Raw genomic sequence first — 19,543 nt, 5'->3', positions numbered from 1 at the left:
CCTCAGGTCCTGCCTGCTTGCCCAGGCAATAAATCCACATTGTGGGGGTTTTTCTGGTGACTGACACCAGAATCTCTGTGTGTTTTGGATCTAAAGTGACTGTTACAGTGTCAGGTTACAGGGAAAATAAGGTGAGATCCTTCTGCCTGCCCTCTCCCTTCCCATGGAATTCCTTCAGGGGTTCATTCCCAAGGTCTCCATGGATCTGCACCGTGGAAGGGCAGACTTGGAGCTGCTCTGTTGCTCTCGTGGTACCTGTTTGTGCCTCCTGGCCCATCCTGGCTGGCTCAGGCCAGGGATTTGGGGATGCTGAGCAGCCTGCAGGGCATTTGCCAGCACCAGCAGTGGGGCTTGTCCAGAGCTCTTTGGCCAAAGCTTTTCAGCCAGAGGTTTTCCTGGAAGGGAATGGCAGCATTCCTTTGCTCTTCCTCCCTGGAAGGGAATGGCAGCATTCCTTTGCTCTTCCTCCCTGGAAGGGAATGGCAGCATTCCTTTGCTCTTCCTCCCTTCCAAGGGACAGTCGAGCGGAAAACCAGTGTATTTTTCACTTGTAGATTTTCCCCTCTCCCTTTTCAGGTTAGTAAGAGAGAAGTTCTGTTGGCAATGGCTTTAAATGGCACTTTAAATTCTCCTAAATTCTTGTTCTGTCCCAGACCATGGATAAAGACTCAATTTTCCGTGGATCCAGTTCAGTTCACTCCCTTTTCCTTTGGTATTGTAAAGGCTGGAGAGCAGAGCAGAGCATCCTTTTGCTCCTGTAGTGGCTCTCTTAATTTAACAGCATCTGGCCCATTTTGGAGGCCCATTTTGGAGCAGGGGGACCTGGTTCCAGAGGGGAGGGGAGGGGATGGGATGGGATGGGATGGGATGGGATGGGATGACTGGAGGGGACCTGGGGTGGCTTTGGGTGGGTGTTTTGTGCCTCCCTCATGCAGTGGGTGTTTGGGGAGAACAAAAGCACCTCCTGGTGCTCTCTGCCCAGCTCTGGGGGACACTGTCGGGGCAGGGGCTCTGTCTTGCCTGTGAGTGACAGGTCTTGGCTTCCTGTGGTTTCTCTCTGCAGAGCAACGTGACAGAACTCAGCACTGGGGTGTCAAAACTCCCCACAGAGGAGCTGAGCAGGGACCTGGTGGCTCTGAGGACCTTGGAGAGGCCACTGAACTCAACCCTGCAGCTTTTGCTCTGAGCTCTGGTAAGTTCTGTTTCTGACTAAATTTACTGTGAGTCTTTACAGGGCATAAACCCACTAAATGCTGGCACTGTTTGGGTGTCAACCAGGCCAAATTCTGCTGCAGGCTCAGGCACCACCACTTTTTACCATCACAGTGCAAAAATACCTGTCAGTGAGGTTTCTGCAGGTGTTTCCAAACTTCTGGTTGCAATAAAAACCTCGTTATCAAATGCAGTGGCTGAGCAGCCCAGGGTCAGCTGCCCAGGCAGTAATTCAGGAGTAGATTCCCTGGCAAACTCTGCAGTTGGAACAAAGAACTACTGAGGGGTTTTTGCTTTGCTTTTTACATCCCAGAGCAGCTGTTAAAAGTAATCTAAAGCCACTGAATTAAAGGAGATGCTCTTTTAGCATCAGTAGAGAATTTCTTTACGAGTCCAAATATTTTTTATGGCCATCATTAATACTTATTATCAGGGTTATTTAGCATTCTTTTACTTTTTGTATGGTTGCATTACTGGTTCCTTTCAGTTGATTCCATTTGGACATCCCATACATGGGGAGATCTGTGTGTCTGATTGTTGCTTTAAAACCAGAAAAACCTCACAACTGACCAGAATTTAAACACCTTGGGTTTTACATGAGAACATTTCCAATCATTTCATGAGCTCAAAACCAAGTGGGAACTTCAGTGTATGCTTTTGTGTGCTTGTAAATCAGATAACTCTGTACAGAAACAGAGGTTCAGTGGTGCTTTTTATTTGTCTGGAAGGAAAAACAGCCTCAAAAAAAAAAAAAAAAAAAAACAAACCACCTGAACACAAAACAAACCAGTTGTGGGGATTTGATCAGACTCCACACTTTTAAAATGTTTTTTTTAATAAGTGAATCTGTCCACTCAGAATGGAAGGTGTAAAATGGGATCCTGTTTTGGGCAGGGAGGGATTTGGGGGATTTGTCTGGTGAGAAGCAGGAGCTCCTTGGCCTCCTTTCACCCTCCCTGTAAGGATTTTGTAGGTCTTACCCCTCCCCAGCTGCAGCCCCACACTCTGAACCTGCACAAGGTGGGTGTTCAGTGGCTCTTGCTCTGCCAAACTCTGACATAAAGGTCATTTCCAGTCCTAAAGTCATGCCTGGCTTGGTATTAATTCCCCCCCTGTGTTTACAAACCCTCTGCTGTGAGGTGCCAGACCTGTGCAAGCAAATCTTGCCTGCTTTTTTTCTGCCTTTCTTGTGTTCCACTTACCTCTGGTGGCTTTGCCTCTGTGAGAAAAACAAGTGTGGGGAGGAAACGTGAATTCAGAGTTTCCTCTGGAAAGTACCCAACGACCTCTGTAGCTTTTGTGCTTTCAGTGCTCGACTTTGGGAGCTTTTTTTGCATGTTGTGGCTGAGTTTAGTTTCTCAAGAAGCTGTGTTTAGTTTGCTTACTCAGATTTCTTTTCTATTTGATGAGAGCAGCACAGCTGGAGTGCAGTTTGTTGCCTGAGTGACACGAGTGACCTGGGTGAGGAGTCCTGCTTCTGCAGTGCCTCTTTGCCATATTCCAAACATAAAAACTGGTCCTTTAGCCTCCCCCTTGTAACAGAGGACTGGTGGTTTCTTTTCTGCCCACAGAGAAGGTTTAGGGTGCTGTAAATTCATCCCTTGTACACGAACATCAGCTGGCTCTGTTATTGTCACCTTGGGGTGATTTTAGTGCCAGTAAATACTGTCTACTGTGTAAACTCAAATGCTGGTGGTTTAAATGATTTATTTTTTCCCTTCTAGTGGCACTGCTTTCCATCTGAGCAGCTCTGAAGCACAGACCTCACCAGGCTGAACATCTGTGGTGCAGCTTTAGCTCTCGCTCACCGAGATGAACTAAAACTCCAGGACCTCCTGAGGGAAGGGATGGATTGAGGCTCCCAGCCCATGTTGGATGTCCTCCTCCTCTCCAGCAGAAACCATGGCAGGTGCTTCCTGGGCCTCCAACGAGACAGTTGCCAGCGGCAGCTCAGAGCTCTGGTTGGAAGCAGATTCCCAGGATTCCTTGTTCACTGTCACCTACAGCGTCGTCTTCGTGCTGGGGCTGGTGGGGAACACCCTGGCCCTGGCCCTGCTGTCCTGCAGAGCGAGGCACACGTCCCACTCCTCCATTTACCTGATCAACCTGGCCCTGCTGGATGCCCTGTTTGTCTGCGTGCTGCCTTTCAAAATCCATTCCCACCTGCACGGGAGCAACTGGACCTTGGGGGCCGCTGCCTGTGGGATCACGGGGACCCTGTTCCACGTCCACATCTACCTCAGCATCGCCTTCTTCGCCTGCCTCTGCGTGGACCGCTACGTGGCCGTGCTGCACCCCTTCGCCTACATCCAGCTCAGGGCCGGCCACTGCCTGCTGGTGGCCACGGCCCTGTGGGTGGTGGCCCTTGGTGTCACCGTCCCGCTTGTCCTCGCGGGCCCCCTCCACGAGCGGGGCGCGGGGAACACCACGGCCTGCCTGGAGAGCTTCCCCACGAGCAGCTGGACCTGGCGAGAGGCCCCTCACAGCGTCCTGGCCTTGCTGTTGGGGTCCGTGGTGCCGTTTTCCCTCATGCTGGTGGGATTCCCGCTCGCGGCCTGCAGGATCTCCCGCGTGAGGCGCGGCGTGTCCCGGAGGAAGGCCCTGAGCACCATCTTCATCATCCTGGCCATCTGTGCCCTGTGCTTCCTCCCCTATCACCTCACCCACCTGCTGCACTTCCTGGGGAGGGTCCAGCTCATCCAGGACGAGTCGTTCTCCACCCTGATCCACGGGATGAGGAGGGTCAGCCTGGCCCTGGTGAGCCTCAGCTGCTGCCTCACCCCGCTCCTCTGCTACCACAGCTCTTCCAGCAAGCAGTGCCACTGCAACTTCAGGCTCAGGTTCAGGTCTAAAAAGGTGTTCACCATCTGTGACCGGAATTTCGGGGAGCCCTCCTGTGATTATAAACTCCAGCAGAGACGTGGGGGCAAAAAACCCAGAGGTGGAACCAACTGGTTTGCTTCAAGTAAGTACAGGGGTGATCTTTCCAGCTGTTTCTTTACAAGCAAAGTTGTAAAACCTACTGGTTTTTGGTGTGGTGGCTGTTAAAGCACTGGAGGGAAGTGCCCACCAGCTGTGGGTGTTGATCAGGCAACTGGGACAGCCCCTGGGAGAGCTCTGTCCTCGGACAGACCTTCCCAGCACGTGCTGAAACCTGCTGTGTTCACAATGTTTTGGGCTTGTTCTGTTTAACTTCGGGGTTGGCAATCCACAGGGCTCTTTTCTGGGAAGCAGCACAGCCCAGGAAAGGGCCACCTGAAGGAAATCAGCCTCCTAATTGATAGAGGTGGATTCGGGCAGCCCTGCTTGGGTTTTTTTTTCCCTGTTTTGGAGGGATCTGGTGTGTTCTCCCTGGGTTCAAAGCCCACGTTCCACAGCCAAATAAGGGCTTCTCATCCTCACTTGGCTTCCTGAGGAGTATTCCAGGACAGGCTTTCCTGGATTCAAGCTGGACATGGATTAATGGAAGTTTAGAAGGGAGCAGATCCCAGTATTTATCAGTCAGTGGTAAACAAGCTCCTCTCTGCAGTTCCTGGAGGAGCTGCCACAGCTCTTTGCACTGTGCAGTCCCCTTCAAATGTCAAGGCTCTCTCTTTTTCAGTCACATTTTGTGCTGTAAACACATCATCTGACCTCTCTCACCCCCTTTTTCTTGTATTAACAGACCCATGTGGCTTCTGAGAACTGCTGAGTTTTCCGCCCCGCGAAATGTGAGACTGTGGAGAGAATTTTTCATCTGTGGGTGCTCTGAGGCACCAGAAAACCACAAGCCTGGCTGACAACCCGAGTTTACTTCAGAGGGATGAGGGCTTTTGGTGTAACAGGTGCAGAGACTCGCTGCTCTGCTCCTTCCCCAGGCCACCCCAAAACTCTCTGTGTGCTCTTGGGCTCCGGGTACCAGGGCTGAGAGTAGCTGAGAGCAGCAGGGACACTGTCAGGGGCTTTGGTTAACAGGACAATGTGCTAAATCAGTATTTTAGCTTCCAAATGCAGCCTAAAATTCCTGTTGTAACCTGGCACATGCCCAGGTTCTGCTGGACTTGGAACAAGAACTGCCCTGGGCCTGGAGGGAGAGCAGGATTATTGTGGCAGAAGGCTTTGGGGGAATCAATGACAGTGTTTCTCTGTTTATTAATTTCTCTTTACTCAACAATGAATGGTGCAGCTTCTGCCCCAATTCAGCCACAGTTTTACTTTTAGCTTGGAGGAAATTTTAAATACTGGTGAGAAAAATCTGCTCAGACTTTTCTAAAACAAGGAAAACAATTCCTGTGCTGTGTGGGCTTGGGGAGCCAAGTGCAAACCCCAGCACTGTGGAGACAGGGGAGGCTCAGAGGGAGCATTAGCACAAATTAATCCTTCACCTTTCATGAGCCATTGCTATTTTTGTCCCATTTACAGACTATGGAAAATCCTCCCAGCACTGGAGGGGGACTGTTCTTATCAACTAAGCACAATCTTTCTGCTCTGCATAAAGGAAGAAAAATGTTATTAGAGGCTCCATGCAGGAGAGCAGCTTTCCTGGAGGCTTCTCAGCTGTCCCTGAGGGAAGGAGGGAGAATTAAATAAGTTTAGCAACTTGATGATCAGCACATTTAGGGCTTTATTCTTTTACCTCCATTATCCTTTGCATTTTAATTGTTTCACTCAGCACTGCTGAGATTTTTAAGGGCACTGAGCTGCAGGGAGGAGGAACTCTGAGTGACTTTTGCTTTACTGTGTAAGCAACTCAAAGCTTGTTCCTCAGGACTGTTTAAGAACAGGTTGTCCCAACTCCCTGCACGGGTTTCCAAGGGGGAAGATCACAGTGCTGGTGACAGGCAGGCACTGGCACTGCAGTAACTGGACAAACACTGTAATTCTTTTATTAAAACAAACCAGGAAAAACCCATTGGCAAGGTAAACAAAATAAAATCTCCATCTCTGTAACCCCCTGTGCTCTGCCCTGCTCTCAGGATGTGCTCTGGGGCAGGCCCTTCTTCAGGAGGGAGGTGAGATAACTGCCCAGCTCTTCATCCTACAGAGGAGAAAGAGAAAGGGGATGAAAGCAAAATCTTCTACTTGCCTGTCCCATCTGGGGCAGTAAATTCAACCCAGAAATAGGTTGAAACAAGTCTTGGACCCTGCAGGATCTAATGTTAGCTGTGTTCAAAAATGGAAACAGAGCCACAGCTGCCTTTCTGGGTGTTCCTCCCAAATACTGGTGTAAAACTCCCATTTCTCAAAGGAGGTGACTGGACCTGAGGGGTCTCTTTTGAGGAAAATCACCACTTTTCTTGAAAGTATGGAATAAAGAACCATTGACTGTGTTGCTTTGCCCCCAAAAGGCACTTCTTTGCTGTAAAGAAAGAATTTAATAACACAGCCAGAGAAAGTGTCCTTTTGAAAGGAAGAAAACATAATGAAGATCTAATAAAACAGTGTTAAGATTACACATAGGCTTCAAGCAAGTAGAAAACTAAGAAATACAATGTAAAATACCTCCACACTCTGCATGGCAGTAGGGATACAGCTCAGTGTCCTCAAAACACAGAACTGTAATAATTAATTGTAATTAACTGTAATTACTCCAGCTCAGTGGTCCCAGAGAGCTCCTGTAAAGCCATTTGTACTAAACCCAAAATGGTCAAGAAAATGGCAGCAACTCAGCTCCTCCTCCAGTCAAACTCCTTCCAAACCAGAGGGAGGAAGGCTCAACAATTCCAGCCACCTCCAGCCCAGGACAGTTTTGGACTGAAAGGAGTTCAGAGCAGAAAGTCCTGGAGTGTTCCTACCTGGTAAGTCCAGGACACGAGCAGGACTTTGGTTCCCTGATCCTCTGAGTGTGCTGTGGCCTGGATAAGGATGGACTCCACGGTTATAGAGCCATCAGGGAGATGCTGCACGGAATAATCCTTCAGGACCCTGGTAAGAGAGGAAAAAAATGATTTATTTGGGAGGGAAATGCCCCCAGGTGAAGGGTGGGTCACCCCTGCATCTTTACCCCATTGTGGGTTTACTCCTTTTCGCTGTGGCTGAGCCAGCACCTACTCCCCCAAGGAGTCTCCCACTTCCCAAAGAAGGGGGAACAGGGATAACCCACAGCTTGGTGATTCTGCTGCTTGTATTAATCGTGTAGGATTTCCTACAGAATTTATTTCTGGCCTTCATGACAGTTCTACCCCCAGTTCATCAGAGCAAAGCCCCGCTCAGGGACCCGCCAGCTGCCTGTAAGTTCTCCTGTTGCCAGCTCAAAGGAGGGGGCACCTGTGCTACCTGGATTAGGAATGATGAACTCAACTGCATCCCTGGGTGGGGGGAAAAAAAAAACCCTGTGAGGTAAGAAGGGCCTCACCCCTTGAGGTGGTTGTAGACCCGAAGCACCGTCTCATGCTCCTTGCGCGGGTCCTGGATGTGGACGCGGCACGTGAAGCGCAGCTGATGCTCTGCCAGGCCCAGCTCCTTCAGGGCCTGCTCGGGGGAAACCAGCCTGAAACTCTGCAGAGAGAAGGGATAAATCCATGAAAATCCACTGCTTGGAGCTTTCTGCAGTTGCACTGCCCCTCTGTGGGCAGCTGCTCTCGGGTGTGTTCTGCACGCTTCCACCACATGTTGCCGTTTGTTCACCTTTTCCATCTCACTGCTGGGAGCATGAGGGGGTGATGGCAGTGGCAAAATGCCCACCTCAGTAATCATACCAGCCCTTCATTTAACAAAACTGAAGTTGCCCTCTGGAAGCTGGTTTTATCCTCTTAACAGGGGAATGATGTTTGAATACAAACATGAGGTCGCAGGGGAAGAAATCCTCCCCTGGCGCCTTCTTTGTAAGAAACCAGAACTGCTTAAATCTTGATTTTGGCTCCTTGTGCACCCAGAACTCATGTGTGAATTATAAAACATTCAGAGGACTCAAGACAGGCTTAAGAACACTTCTACTCACGTTATCCTTCATGAGTAACGTGCCGTGCATGAGCTTTGGCTTCTTGGCATCTGGTACAGGACCTAACCCAAGGCCAGGGGAAAGAAAAGACCAGTTAACAATGAGGTGCTGAATTCTCCCATTAAACAGCTGCTCTAGGACTCAAGAGATGGACCTCTGAGGCCCTCATGAGGTTCAGACACTAAAATTTTTCACCTTTCTCCTGCTAAGTGCATTCATGGTGCTCAACCATCATCAGAACTCCTGACACATAAGAAACCACGTCTAGTTTACAACACAGAACAACTGCCTCTCTTCCCAGAGCACATCCTGATTTGAGAGGGTTTAGATTATTTTTTTTTTCAACTTGAGTTTATAAAAATAACTCCAGTTTTCCCAAACCTAGCTGGTAAAAGCACAGGTGAGTTTTTGTTACCATAGTGAACAAACAACAAAGTGGCAAACAAGGCAGCGTGCCTGAGTTTGTTTTTAAACATTATTATATTTGCAGCATTCTGCCTCCTGCCAGCACAGGAGCAGGGTCTGAAAGAGGGAATTTTGTGGTTGGAAGAGTCACCTATTGCTGCTTCTCTCTTGAGGAGGCCCAGGGAGATGTCCACGGGGATGCAGGGGTTGGTGAAGATGGTGGTGGTCTCTCCGTTGGCGGGCATGTAACAGCTGACATCTGCAATGGGAGCAGCCCCTGTCAGGCCTGTGGCAGCAGGAAATGCTGCACCACAACCAAACCACTTCACTTCCAGTCCAAAGGACCGTTAAAATTAGCTGGGCTTAGTTAACATGTTAATTAAGACGTTACAGACACCAGTTTTCGAGGGTGTCTGTAAATTCCATCAGACCTAACCCTGCTGAGGGCCTGTGGATTAAACACGTGACCTTCAATGCTCTGCTGCCATTCCCTGCTCAGCACCAACACCCACGGGATACCTACGGAATTCCTGCTCTATTTTCTGCTTCAGGAACTCCATTTTCTTGGCTTCCCCGTGGACCAGGAGCACGTTCCGAGGCTCAGCCTGGCGGATGAGCTGCATGATCCCCTTGGCATCTGCGTGGGCACTGAAGGACATGTACTCCACCTGCATCTTCACTTCCAGCTGGGGAGGAGCAGAAAGCATGGGATTTGGGAACTGGGAATGGCTTTGGCTCACTACAGCTTGTATAACACACACACGACAGACCCAGACTCCTCTCTAGTTAAAGGAGGAAGGAGAACACCTAAATTGCCTTAAAGAAAAGCTTTCAGTAACTTATGGCCTCAAATTCCCCAATGCCAAAACAAATCAATACTTAAGGACAACTGGTATCATTTTATTATCCACATCTGCTTAAAAATGCAACATTTTTACCTATTTGACTAACAGGGCTTTGTTATTAAACATTATAAATGTGCCCCATTAATGGCAGAAGACAACATGCTTGCCAAGAGGAAAAAAGTGAGTCCAAGTCTAATAAAAAAAGGTCACTTTGAGACATTTTCAGGGTTGGGTGCAGCCTAATCCATTGTGTGTAACTACCACCTTAAGTTTTGAAGGATTTCCCCCCAAATGACCCTTCCCTTGGATTGGAAAATCCAACTTACAATTTGTCTGCCCTCCATCTCCAGCTTGCGCTGCCCGCTGAGGATCTTGTGGCCCACAGTCCCCTGCACACAGTATCCAGGCATGATCACCTGGGAGGGAAAACCAGGAATGTCACCCCACTGCCCCTGCCCTGGGCCTGGCCCAGCTCTCAGCATCCAAACCAGCCACAAATGCACAGTTTGGAGCTCGGGTGAGTTCTGCCCCGGGCTGGGTCATGACAGAACTCGTGGCATTTAAACCCCAGAGGTCGAGGAAAAGCTCTCCTGCAACCTCTGCCCACTGGCACAGCAACAGAAAGCATCACTCAAGGGAACAGTTTCTTACCATATTCTTTTCATTCCCTGCCCACTTCCTGAAGATCTGAAGGGACTGTCCTGCGTGAAGCATTCCAGGGGTTGCAAACACCACCTGGAATTCAAAGATACACCGTGAATCATCACAGAAAACAATTTTTCCATTACTTATAATAATATTCTAAATCTGCACAGAAAATCCCCCCATGCCCATTACAGACACTCCATCAAATGGGGATTTTTGCTATTTTATTTTTTCCCCCACCTTGTCTAATTTTCACAGGAGCTGAACTGCTGTTTTAGGAAACACCTGTGAGCAGTGTCTGCTGAAAACTCTGACTGGTTTTATAATGATAACTAATAAACCAGTCAGAAATAAAACCAGCAGTGCAAGACTGTGCTGTAAAGGATCTGTCACCTGAGTTACTTACAGAATACACTGTAAAGATGATGGTTTGAATCATGATGGATCTATCAGATTCAGTTTGAATCCATCAGATGTGAATCAGATCTGAATCTATCAGATGTATCTGATTATCAGATCTGAGTCTATGAGATGTACAGATTATACAGAGATGCAAGTTTTTAATTTACTCTGGGCATTTTACTTTTACTAAAATAAAGAGAGAAATATTTTTAACAGTTATAGAGATGGCTTGGCCACAAAAGGGTTTTAGGTGGGATTAACAGTGGAGAGGAGGCTTAGGCTGCCTGTTGATCCCAGACTGGTTGAAAGCAGCTCCCTGAGCCCCCAGCTCTGCCCTGTCCCCTCCCTAACACCCACCTACCATGGGCCCTGGGTTGTCTGCAAAGGCCCTGTCGAAGGCTTTGATGTGTTTGAACTCAAACATGTTCCTCTGCACAAAGGTTTTCCGGATTTTCTGGTTAGTCCACGTGATGAAGAGCTTGTAATAATGGTTGGCCTTCTCTGTCAGTCCCGTGGAGAAGTAGATTGGAGCCTTCAAGTTCATCCTCTCCCTGTGGAAAGAAGTGTGCCAGAGAGCTGTGAGGGCCAAAGTGGGATCCTGGCTATCCAGGCTGGAAGTCCAGAAGCTTCCTATCTTTAAAAATATTCACCAGACACAGGAGGACCCCAGAAACCTGCCAGGAGCACAGAGGAGGACAAAAAGGTACCTGCACAGAGACACTGCACTCACCAGAAAGTTTCCAATAAAATGCAAAGTTCCTGGGCACGTCCAAGGGCAAAAACTGGGATAAGAACCTGCAAAATAGATGGGATTTAGTGTCTGTGAAAGCCACACAGCATCAAATCACTGCAAAGGTGTTATTTCTGAACAAGTCCCTCAGTTCCCTCTCCCTTTCTGATACTCTTTTCACTTCCCAGGAACATGTTGTGCAGTTTGGAATGAATGAAAGGCACTGCCACCCAACCAGCACCTCTCTGGGTGGGATGGAAATGTCTTCTTTATTAAACTACTTGCATCTTGGGAAGAAAGTCGTGCCTGAAAATAAACAAGGCTGTGGGATCAGTTTTATTGCATCAGCTGTTATCATCCCAACCTATAAAAATGACTGAAATGCCCACCCTGCTGATTCTAAAAGGGTTTTTTTTTTCCTGATAATTATATTTTTGCTTTTGTATAAAATGAGAAGTTTCAAGCTCTGCAGAGGAGCTTTGCAGTTTTCCATTTCCACTGCTACTTCATAACACAAACACACACACACACACAAACCTAAATAAATAAAACTAAGATACAATAAATAAAACAAAAACTGACTAACAAAATAAATAAACAAAATAAATAAACAAAACTAAAGAAATACAAATAAACCTGAAGAAATACAAATAAAACTGAAGAAATACAAATAAAACTGATGAAATACCTAAGAAAAGCACATATAAAGAAGTTATGGGTCACAGTTACCACGATCCCAGCTACCAGCCTGGGTGAGACCCCACTGTGCACACACTGTTCTCTCCTGGGTAACAGGAAACCAAACTGTTGAGAGCAACAATTCTGGCATTATTTGTGGAGATGGCCACTGTACCTTCCCTCCTCTTTCCACAGTCTCATGGACTTTCTTGAGGAAGTCTCTCTCCCTGCAGCGTTTGGAATCTCGGATGGTCGTGGCGTAGGTGGACTCGCTGATGAGCAGATCCGGGCGACACTTGTCGATCCAGGCAGCCCTGGAGGAAGGGGATGGAAGGAAAATCCAATTAGGAGCTGGCATTAATGACCTGCAGGTCTCAATATCACTGCCTCCCCATGTGCAGACAGGAAACAGGAGCACGGCTGTGCCTTGGCCTGCCTGAAGTTACTGGGAATTCTGGGGCAGCATCAGAATCATAGAGGAACCTCTAACCATAGAGGAACCTCTCTGCAGGCACAGCTCCTTTAAATTAACCCAGCTCAAAACAGACACTACAGACCTTGAAAAGCAATACTGATCCAGTCTATTATCTGTTTTAAATGCATTAAAATGTGAAACATGAGTACTACAAATCTCTCACGTATGCTAGGAAAAATAAAATGAGTGTTAAAGTTTGTGACTCAAACTCTCATAGGAATTAAAAGCATTGAGAAGGCACCATGAAATAACAGTTCAAACACTGAAGTCCAATTATTACACAGCCTTAAAAATAGATTAGTATGAGTTAAGATTCACAGAACAGATTAATATGAGAAGAAGATTACATTAAGGTCTACCTGTCAGAATCAATGTAAACCTGTTCACCCTCACAATTTAAAATTGCATTTATCTTTCCATCATTAAATGTTCCAGTCTCCTAAGAAAGAATCAAAGCTGATAAGCCCCTACTATTAACAATCTGTGCTGAAATCTTCCTGTCAGAAATATTTACAAGTCATAGAAATATTTACAAGCCATACTCACCCCAAGTGTCTGTCTGGTGTCATGTTATAATCACCCTGATGGAAGAAGAGAGACCCATTAATATTCTCAAGGCAACAGGACAGGCCATTAAGAGGTGATGTAGTGACCTAGAAATACTGCTGTGCATATATATATATAAATATCTGTATATAATGTCTATGTAAGAGACAAATGTGTATAAATCTGTGCATACTCACCGTGTACACAACTGACTCACATCCAACCTTGATCTGGAACATGGCAGCTCCAAGGACATGGCCTGCATAGTATGCCTTGATCTCCAGCTCCTCATCCACCTGCCCCACCAGGCAAACACTCCATTAGTGCCAGCATTTCCAAATAAAACTGCCTGTTGCCTTCTGCAACAACCCCTGGTGTGATCAGAAAGTACCCAGAACTGAGCCTTTACCTGCACTGTCTGGTGAAGGTGCACAGCCACCACCTTTTTCATGCAGTCTTTAATCATCTGGGAAGTGAAGAAGTTGGTTTCCCCTTTCTTGTCCACAGTTATTTTCCTGTAGTCCTCCAGGAGGATGGGGCAGATGGCCTTGGTGGGGTGTGTCATGTAGATGGGCCCATCATAACCCACCATCTCACTGAAATAGGGTAAAGCTCCACAATGGTCCAAGTGGAAGTGGCTGCAAAAAAAACCAAAAACACAAAGAATAAAGGAGGTGCTGCATGGAATTCAGCCTGGCTGGTGCTCTCACATCTTGCTTCTGATTTTTAAAGCTCTGCATGGCACAGAGGAACCAGTCAAAATATGAGTGAGGGACCTGGAACGTGTTCGGGTTGCAAGGGGCAGCATAACAAAGCATTCCCATTTCCCACTGGGGCTGTGACAGGGAAGGAGCTGCCTCACCTGATGATCACACAGTCCAGGAAGTCAGTCAGCCTCCCATTCTGGGTGATGTAGGAAAAGTCAGGGAAGCGCCTCTGTGGACATGGAAAAACAGGGAATCCCTCAGGACACAAAGCCAGGCAATGCTGCATCACTGATCCAACAAAACAACAGAGGGAGGGACCTGGAACACTGGGAATGTGCAGAAAGAGTCAGAGGGGAAAGGAGGGGAGAGCTACCAGGGGACAGACAGGGAACTGGCCTTGGGTAAAGAAGAATCTTCCCCCAGAGGGTGGTTGGCACTGAACAGGCTCCCCAGGGCAGTGGGCACAGCCCCAAGGCTGCCAGAGCTCCAGGAGGGTTTGGACAACGCTCTGAGGGACAAGGTGGGACTGTTGGGGTGTCTGTTCAGGGCCAGGAGCTGCACTGATGGTCCTTGGGGGTCCCTTCCAGCTCAGATATTCCATGATTCCATACACACACCTACACACAGCCCTGTGTCACATGAGATGAGCCAGGCAACGTTCAAGGAAAAATTACCAGAGGGGAACAGTCCTGCTGGGAAGGGCCAGGACACGTCCCCTCACCCCATTCCTGCTCCCCACTGCACTCACATCATCGTTGTAGCCCATGTGCATCCCACAGTCCAGCATCACGTTCTTCCCAGCGATGGACACGAGGATACAGCTCCGTCCCACATCCTGCCCAGCCCCTGGACACAGGGAAAAGGCAAGTAAAACACCTCTGGGAATGTTTACAATCCTTTCAAAAGAGAAGCCCTTAAAGGTCTGCACAAACTTCCTGCAACTTGAAGCTACAGTTTTGAGTAAAAGCAAAATAATCCTTTATCTGGAAAGGATTAACATGAACCTCAGTTCCCTCTGGTGCTCTGCCCTCAGTGGAAGCTTCATTAAGCTTTGATTAAGTCCACATCAAGCCCAAAAATTATCCATCAGGATAAGCAGTTCCCCTGCCCAACATCCTGTGCCCTCTCAGCACAGAAACAGTGTCTGTGCAACCCATAAAAACAGATTAAAAAAAGAAAGAAAAGAGAAAGATTTGCTTCCTGTGGCTCTTTACCACAGTAAGTGAACTAATGCTTTACCTCCACTGTACAATCCTACAGTGCCTTTACCAGAACACGCTAATTAATCCTGTAATCAAATGAATTAGGACTGTTCAGAGTCTTATTTGCTTGAAAGGCACACAGAGGGCAGTGAGAAGACAAGAAGCTGCCAAGAACCACAACTGTCCCACATGTTACAGGTGCCACCAAGGCCAGTTTTCCGTGCCAACCCGACACATCTCACCCTCAATTCTAAATCCCACAGCGTTTGTGTTTCAGGCCCGTTTTGGACTGGACTTACCCAAGGGGGTGACTTTGATCTCAGGCATTTTAGCAGAGCCCAGACCCCAAACTGCACAGGGAATCACTCCAAACGCTGCTCAGGGAGGGGCACGGGAAGAGAAGATCTCGCCGGTTTTGCAGGAGCCATTTCGACTGTTTGGCACAAGAGGGGGAAAGTATCTGGCACAACACTCGGGCAGAGGCCAAACTCTTTTCTGGAGAAGGGGAAAAGAGACAGGAAAGGAGTCAGATGATAAACAAGTTATAGAAACTCGGCCCTGCCCAGGTTCGATATCCATCCCCGGGAGTTGGGAAAAACACACAGAGAGACACACAAAACACAGAAACCCGAACACAAACGCACATAGAAACACATAAACACATGAAAACCACACAAAACCAAACCCACGCACAGAAACACACAAAAAACACACAGAGACATGCAAACACACAAAACCAAACACAAGCACAGGCGGAAACACACAAAACCAAACCCACACACACATAAACACACATAATCGTACAAGACCACACAAAACTCACAAAAAACCACACAGAACCACGCAGAAACCACCCAAACCCACCCAAACCCCGCGGCCGCGGCGCTCCCGGCCCTCTGCCCTGACGCCGCCCCACTGCGCCTGCGCCGCCACCGCCCCGGCAGCTCGCGTCCCTGTGCCGCACCCAGCGCGGATTGGCCGCGCCGCGGTCACGCACCAGACGCTGATTGGTCCACTGTCCGAGCCGCAGTGACGCATCGTAACCCGATTGGCTCGCTGGCAGAGCGCGGAGTCGGACCGCGCGCGGATTGGCCGCGCCGGGGGGGCGGAAGGAGGAGGAGGAGGAGGCGGCGCGGGGCGATGGCGGCCGCGGGCGCGTTCAGCCTCAGGGAGGTTCTGGACGCCTTCCGGGGGTGCGTGACCGAGCGGCGGGAGGTGCTGCTGGAGCCCTACCTGAGCGGCTGGTGGGGGCTCATCCGGTGAGTGCCCCCCGCGCACAGCGACTTTGGACGGGAGCGGGGAGTGACAGCGCACGGGGCGTCACTGGCGGGTCAGCTGCTCCTTGAGGCAGGTGGGAACGTCAAAGAATTACAGCGTTAGGGCAGGAAGGGAGCTCCCACGGGGAAAAAAAAAATGGTTTCTGGGGATGGATATCTGCGGGCTCCGGGGTAAGGAGGATGCGAGTCCAGAGGAGGGCACAGAGATGCTCCAAGTGCTGGCTCCAGAGCAGAGGGGCTCCAGTCTGGGAGAGCTGGGGGGGGTTCACCTGGAGGAGAGAAGGCTCCAGGGAGACCCGAGAGCCCCTTCCAGGGCCTAAAGGGGCTCCAGGAGAGCTGGAGAGGGACTGGGGACAAGGGATGGAGGGATAGGAAAGAGCAAATGGCTTCCCACTGCCAGAGGGCAGGGTTGGATGGGAGACTGGGAAGGAATTCTTCCTTCCTGGCACAGGTTGCCCAGAGAAGCTGTGGCTGCCCCTGGATCCCTGGAAGTGTCCAAGGCCAGGTTGGACGGGCCTTGGAGCCACCTGGGATAGTGGAAGGTGACCTAACCCTAACCCTGCCCATGGATGCTCTTTAAGGTCCCTTCCATCCCAAACCATTCCGTAATTCCATGGTCCCCCAGGTTCCTGCAGAGCCTCGGCGCCGTCTTCGGCTTCATCTCCAAGGACGCCGTTGCCAAGGTGCAGATCATGGAGCGGCACCGCCGGGGGGAGCAGGGGCAGCACTACGAGTCCCTGCAGTCCATGGTGGAATTCGAGCTCTCCCGGGGGCCGGCGGAGCTGCGGGGCCGCCCCGACTCCGGGTGCCGGACGGTGCTGCGGCTGCACCGCGCCCTGCTCTGGCTGCAGCTCTTCCTGGAGGGGCTGCGCACGGGCCACAGGGATTCCCGGACCTCCACCATCTGCACGGACTCCTACAACGCCTCGCTGGCCAAACACCACCCCTGGGTGGTCCGCAAGGCCGCCACGCTGGCCTTCTGTGCCCTGCCCTCCCGGGACGCCTTCCTGGAGGTCATGAACGTGGGGCCCCCCGAGCAGGCCGTGGACATGCTGGGGGAGGCCATTCCCTACATCCAGAGTGTCTATGGCATCACCCAGGAGCTCTTTGCCCAGCACAGCCTGCTGGACCTGCCCTGACAGGAGGGGGCACATCCCAGCAGGACTGGGGTGGAAATCAAGTGTTTCTCTGGCTCTCTGCCCGTGGGCACCTCCACTTTCCCCTTCCCACTTAGCCAAGCTACTCTGGGTGCCTCACCTTACAAAACATATACCAGGGGTTTTTATATCTATTTATGTGATACATATAAAACACATATCATACATGTATTTTATATCTGTGTCAGTGTCTGGGCTCCCCACAGGCTTAAGGATTTCCTTTCCCTTCCCAGCAGGGATCTGACCACTTAGCCAAGCTATTCAGGGTGCCTCACCTTGGAACAGAGAAATATGAACCAGGGTTTTTTATATCTATGTATGTTATATATAGATACATGTATGAAATGTATTTTATATCTTAGTGTGGAGCTCTGCAGTAAGAAAAAAAAAACCCACAGCAGCAGGAGCTTTAAGGATTTCCTTTCCCTCTCCAGCAGGGAGCTGACCACTTAACCAAGGTATTCAGGGTGCCTCACCTTAGAACAGAAAAAGATGTACCAGGTTTTTTACATCTATTTATGTTATACATATAAAACACATATCATGCATGTATTTTGTGTCTATGTCAGTGTGTGTGTGTGGAGCTTGACACTAAGGAAAAAAAACCCCACAGCAGTATGAGCTTAAGGATTTCCTTTCCCTTCCCAGCAGGGAGCTGGCCAAGCTATTCAGGGAGACAGAAAAAAGATCTTCCAGGTTTTTTTCTATCTGTGTGTGTTGTACATATATACATGTATGATCTGTATTTTATATCTGTGTCAGTGTGTGTGTAGACCTCGAGACTAAGAAGAGAACTCACAGCACTATGAGCTGCTTAAGGGATTTCTTTTTTTGTTCCTGGAGTCACCTCCAGCTCTCCAGCAAGGCTGGGAGGGGAGGTGGTTTCTTTTTTAAGCCAAACTCTGCAATTCAGCAGCTTCTGTGCATTTACACCACTAGTTGTGGCCTTGTGTGACACGAGGTGGAGTCTGAACACATTTACACTTGATCTCCCCTGGCCATTTGTGTTTATCAGCTTCATTGCATCTGAGGGGTTTTGGGGAGTTTTTAACCTTGAGAATATAACTCTGAGTGAAGGATGTGTGGTCACACCCCCACCTGAGCACTGCTGCTAATCCTGTGTGCCCCAGAGCTCAAGGAGCTGGGGGTGGATGTCCCAGATCCCCCCAGCAGCACCTCCTGTGCCCTTCCCCTGCCCATTAAATCCATGCTCTTTGCACTTGGGATGTGGACCAATTCCTAATCTGTGTCCAGCCCAGGCTGCAGACTGCACCTGAGCTGGGTTCCAGCTGTGCTTCTACGTTGTGTGCTCACGTGGTGGTGGTTTTTTTTTTGGTTAATGAATGTGTTAAATGCCTACAAAAACGATTTCTCTGACTGGGGAGAAATCCACACTTGTACTGTAAATCACTACATGGCTTCTACTGCAAATCACTGTAATAGTCAAAGGATGAAAATGGAATTTACTGAGCTTCTGGAAAGCTGAGAAAGCACTACATGTTTAGTCCAGGGTGATGTGAATGTTTGGGGGAGGAGGGGGAACCTCACAAGCTGTACCATGTTCTGATTGCATAATGTAACACTGTGTGATCCAGCAAATCACTGGTACCTCATGGAAACTGGATTAACTGGACATAAAATTACGTGAATAATGTGCTTCTGAGGAGTGTCCTTTATGGGAATGTGCTCTGGGATTGTGGGGTTGGAAGGACCAGGTCTTACACTGTTATCTACTCTGATCTTCTCTCACTGGCAGAGTCTGTTTCATTTACCTGGAGATCAAGTTGAGCTTTTTAAAAGAAGTTACATATTTAAACCTATCACTTAAATATTCCATTAAAGGGAAAGTATCCTTAACAATATGTCTGTACAAACATACCTATATATAACACAGCTACAACTGTTGCTTGCCTGGTGTATTTAACTCTCTACAATGTATTTGCTTCTCCTCATTCAAGGGAAATATTGCAGCCTTGGGGCATCACTTTGGTGCAACTTGGTGCATCAGTTTTATAATACAGTATAAATATATAATAAACCAATAAAATGCAGTAAACTGAACTTTTCATTCAGAGCTATCCTGTGTGCTGAAATTCAGACCTGACAGGAGAAATGCAAGCCATGATCCTGCCTAAATTGCTACGCTGTGAACTTGTACCTGAAGTTTTTCAACTGAAATCAATATCATAGCTCAGGGTGAGGAAAAAAAATTTAACCAGCCAGTAAAAACTTCCTAAAAAATAACAAGCACCAACCTTGTGACCCAGGACTGGCCTTCTCCAGGCAAATTCCTGTGATGCCCTGAGGAAGAGCTGGTTATCTCCATCGTGGGGTGACCCTGAA

General features: G+C 48.8%; 3 protein-coding genes across 4 annotated transcripts; 2 read left to right on the top strand and 1 right to left on the bottom strand.

Moving 5' to 3' along the window:
• LOC135425788 (lysophosphatidic acid receptor 6-like) lies at nucleotides 1–6,521 on the top strand. 2 transcript variants are annotated; one of them, XM_064678410.1, is made up of 4 exons: nucleotides 1–56; nucleotides 1,064–1,192; nucleotides 2,937–4,177; nucleotides 4,877–6,521. In XM_064678410.1, exons 3-4 carry the CDS (start codon nucleotides 3,088–3,090, stop codon nucleotides 4,891–4,893), a joined length of 1,107 nt encoding a protein of 368 aa, XP_064534480.1. In that variant the 5' UTR covers nucleotides 1–56; nucleotides 1,064–1,192; nucleotides 2,937–3,087; the 3' UTR covers nucleotides 4,894–6,521. The 2 variants fall into 2 exon arrangements, with proteins under 2 accessions (XP_064534480.1, XP_064534481.1); XM_064678411.1 differs by lacking the exon at nucleotides 1–56 and having other exon boundaries at nucleotides 1,018–1,192.
• Nucleotides 6,052–15,741, bottom strand: INTS11 (integrator complex subunit 11). Its single transcript, XM_064678407.1, has 18 exons — nucleotides 15,631–15,741; nucleotides 15,066–15,261; nucleotides 14,313–14,410; nucleotides 13,720–13,793; nucleotides 13,267–13,495; nucleotides 13,055–13,153; nucleotides 12,858–12,892; nucleotides 12,012–12,150; nucleotides 11,159–11,223; nucleotides 10,790–10,979; nucleotides 10,033–10,116; nucleotides 9,708–9,797; nucleotides 9,060–9,222; nucleotides 8,688–8,795; nucleotides 8,132–8,193; nucleotides 7,547–7,689; nucleotides 6,987–7,116; nucleotides 6,052–6,229 (listed from the first exon to the last, which is right to left on the bottom strand). Exons 2-18 carry the CDS (start codon nucleotides 15,091–15,093, stop codon nucleotides 6,164–6,166), a joined length of 1,803 nt encoding a protein of 600 aa, XP_064534477.1. The 5' UTR covers nucleotides 15,094–15,261; nucleotides 15,631–15,741; the 3' UTR covers nucleotides 6,052–6,163.
• Nucleotides 15,742–15,878: 137 nt separating this feature from the next.
• On the top strand, nucleotides 15,879–19,261 carry CPTP (ceramide-1-phosphate transfer protein). Its single transcript, XM_064678413.1, has 2 exons — nucleotides 15,879–16,025; nucleotides 16,669–19,261. The coding sequence occupies exons 1-2, from the start codon at nucleotides 15,907–15,909 to the stop codon at nucleotides 17,180–17,182; spliced, it is 633 nt and encodes a 210-aa protein (XP_064534483.1). The 5' UTR covers nucleotides 15,879–15,906; the 3' UTR covers nucleotides 17,183–19,261.
• Nucleotides 19,262–19,543: the final 282 nt, after the last annotated feature.

Source organism: Pseudopipra pipra, chromosome 22 (genome assembly GCF_036250125.1).
Source record: "Pseudopipra pipra isolate bDixPip1 chromosome 22, bDixPip1.hap1, whole genome shotgun sequence".
Classification (NCBI taxonomy): Eukaryota; Metazoa; Chordata; class Aves; order Passeriformes; family Pipridae; genus Pseudopipra; species Pseudopipra pipra.
Note: the sequence above shows the minus strand (reverse complement) of the source record. Positions and strands in the feature narration are given on the sequence as shown.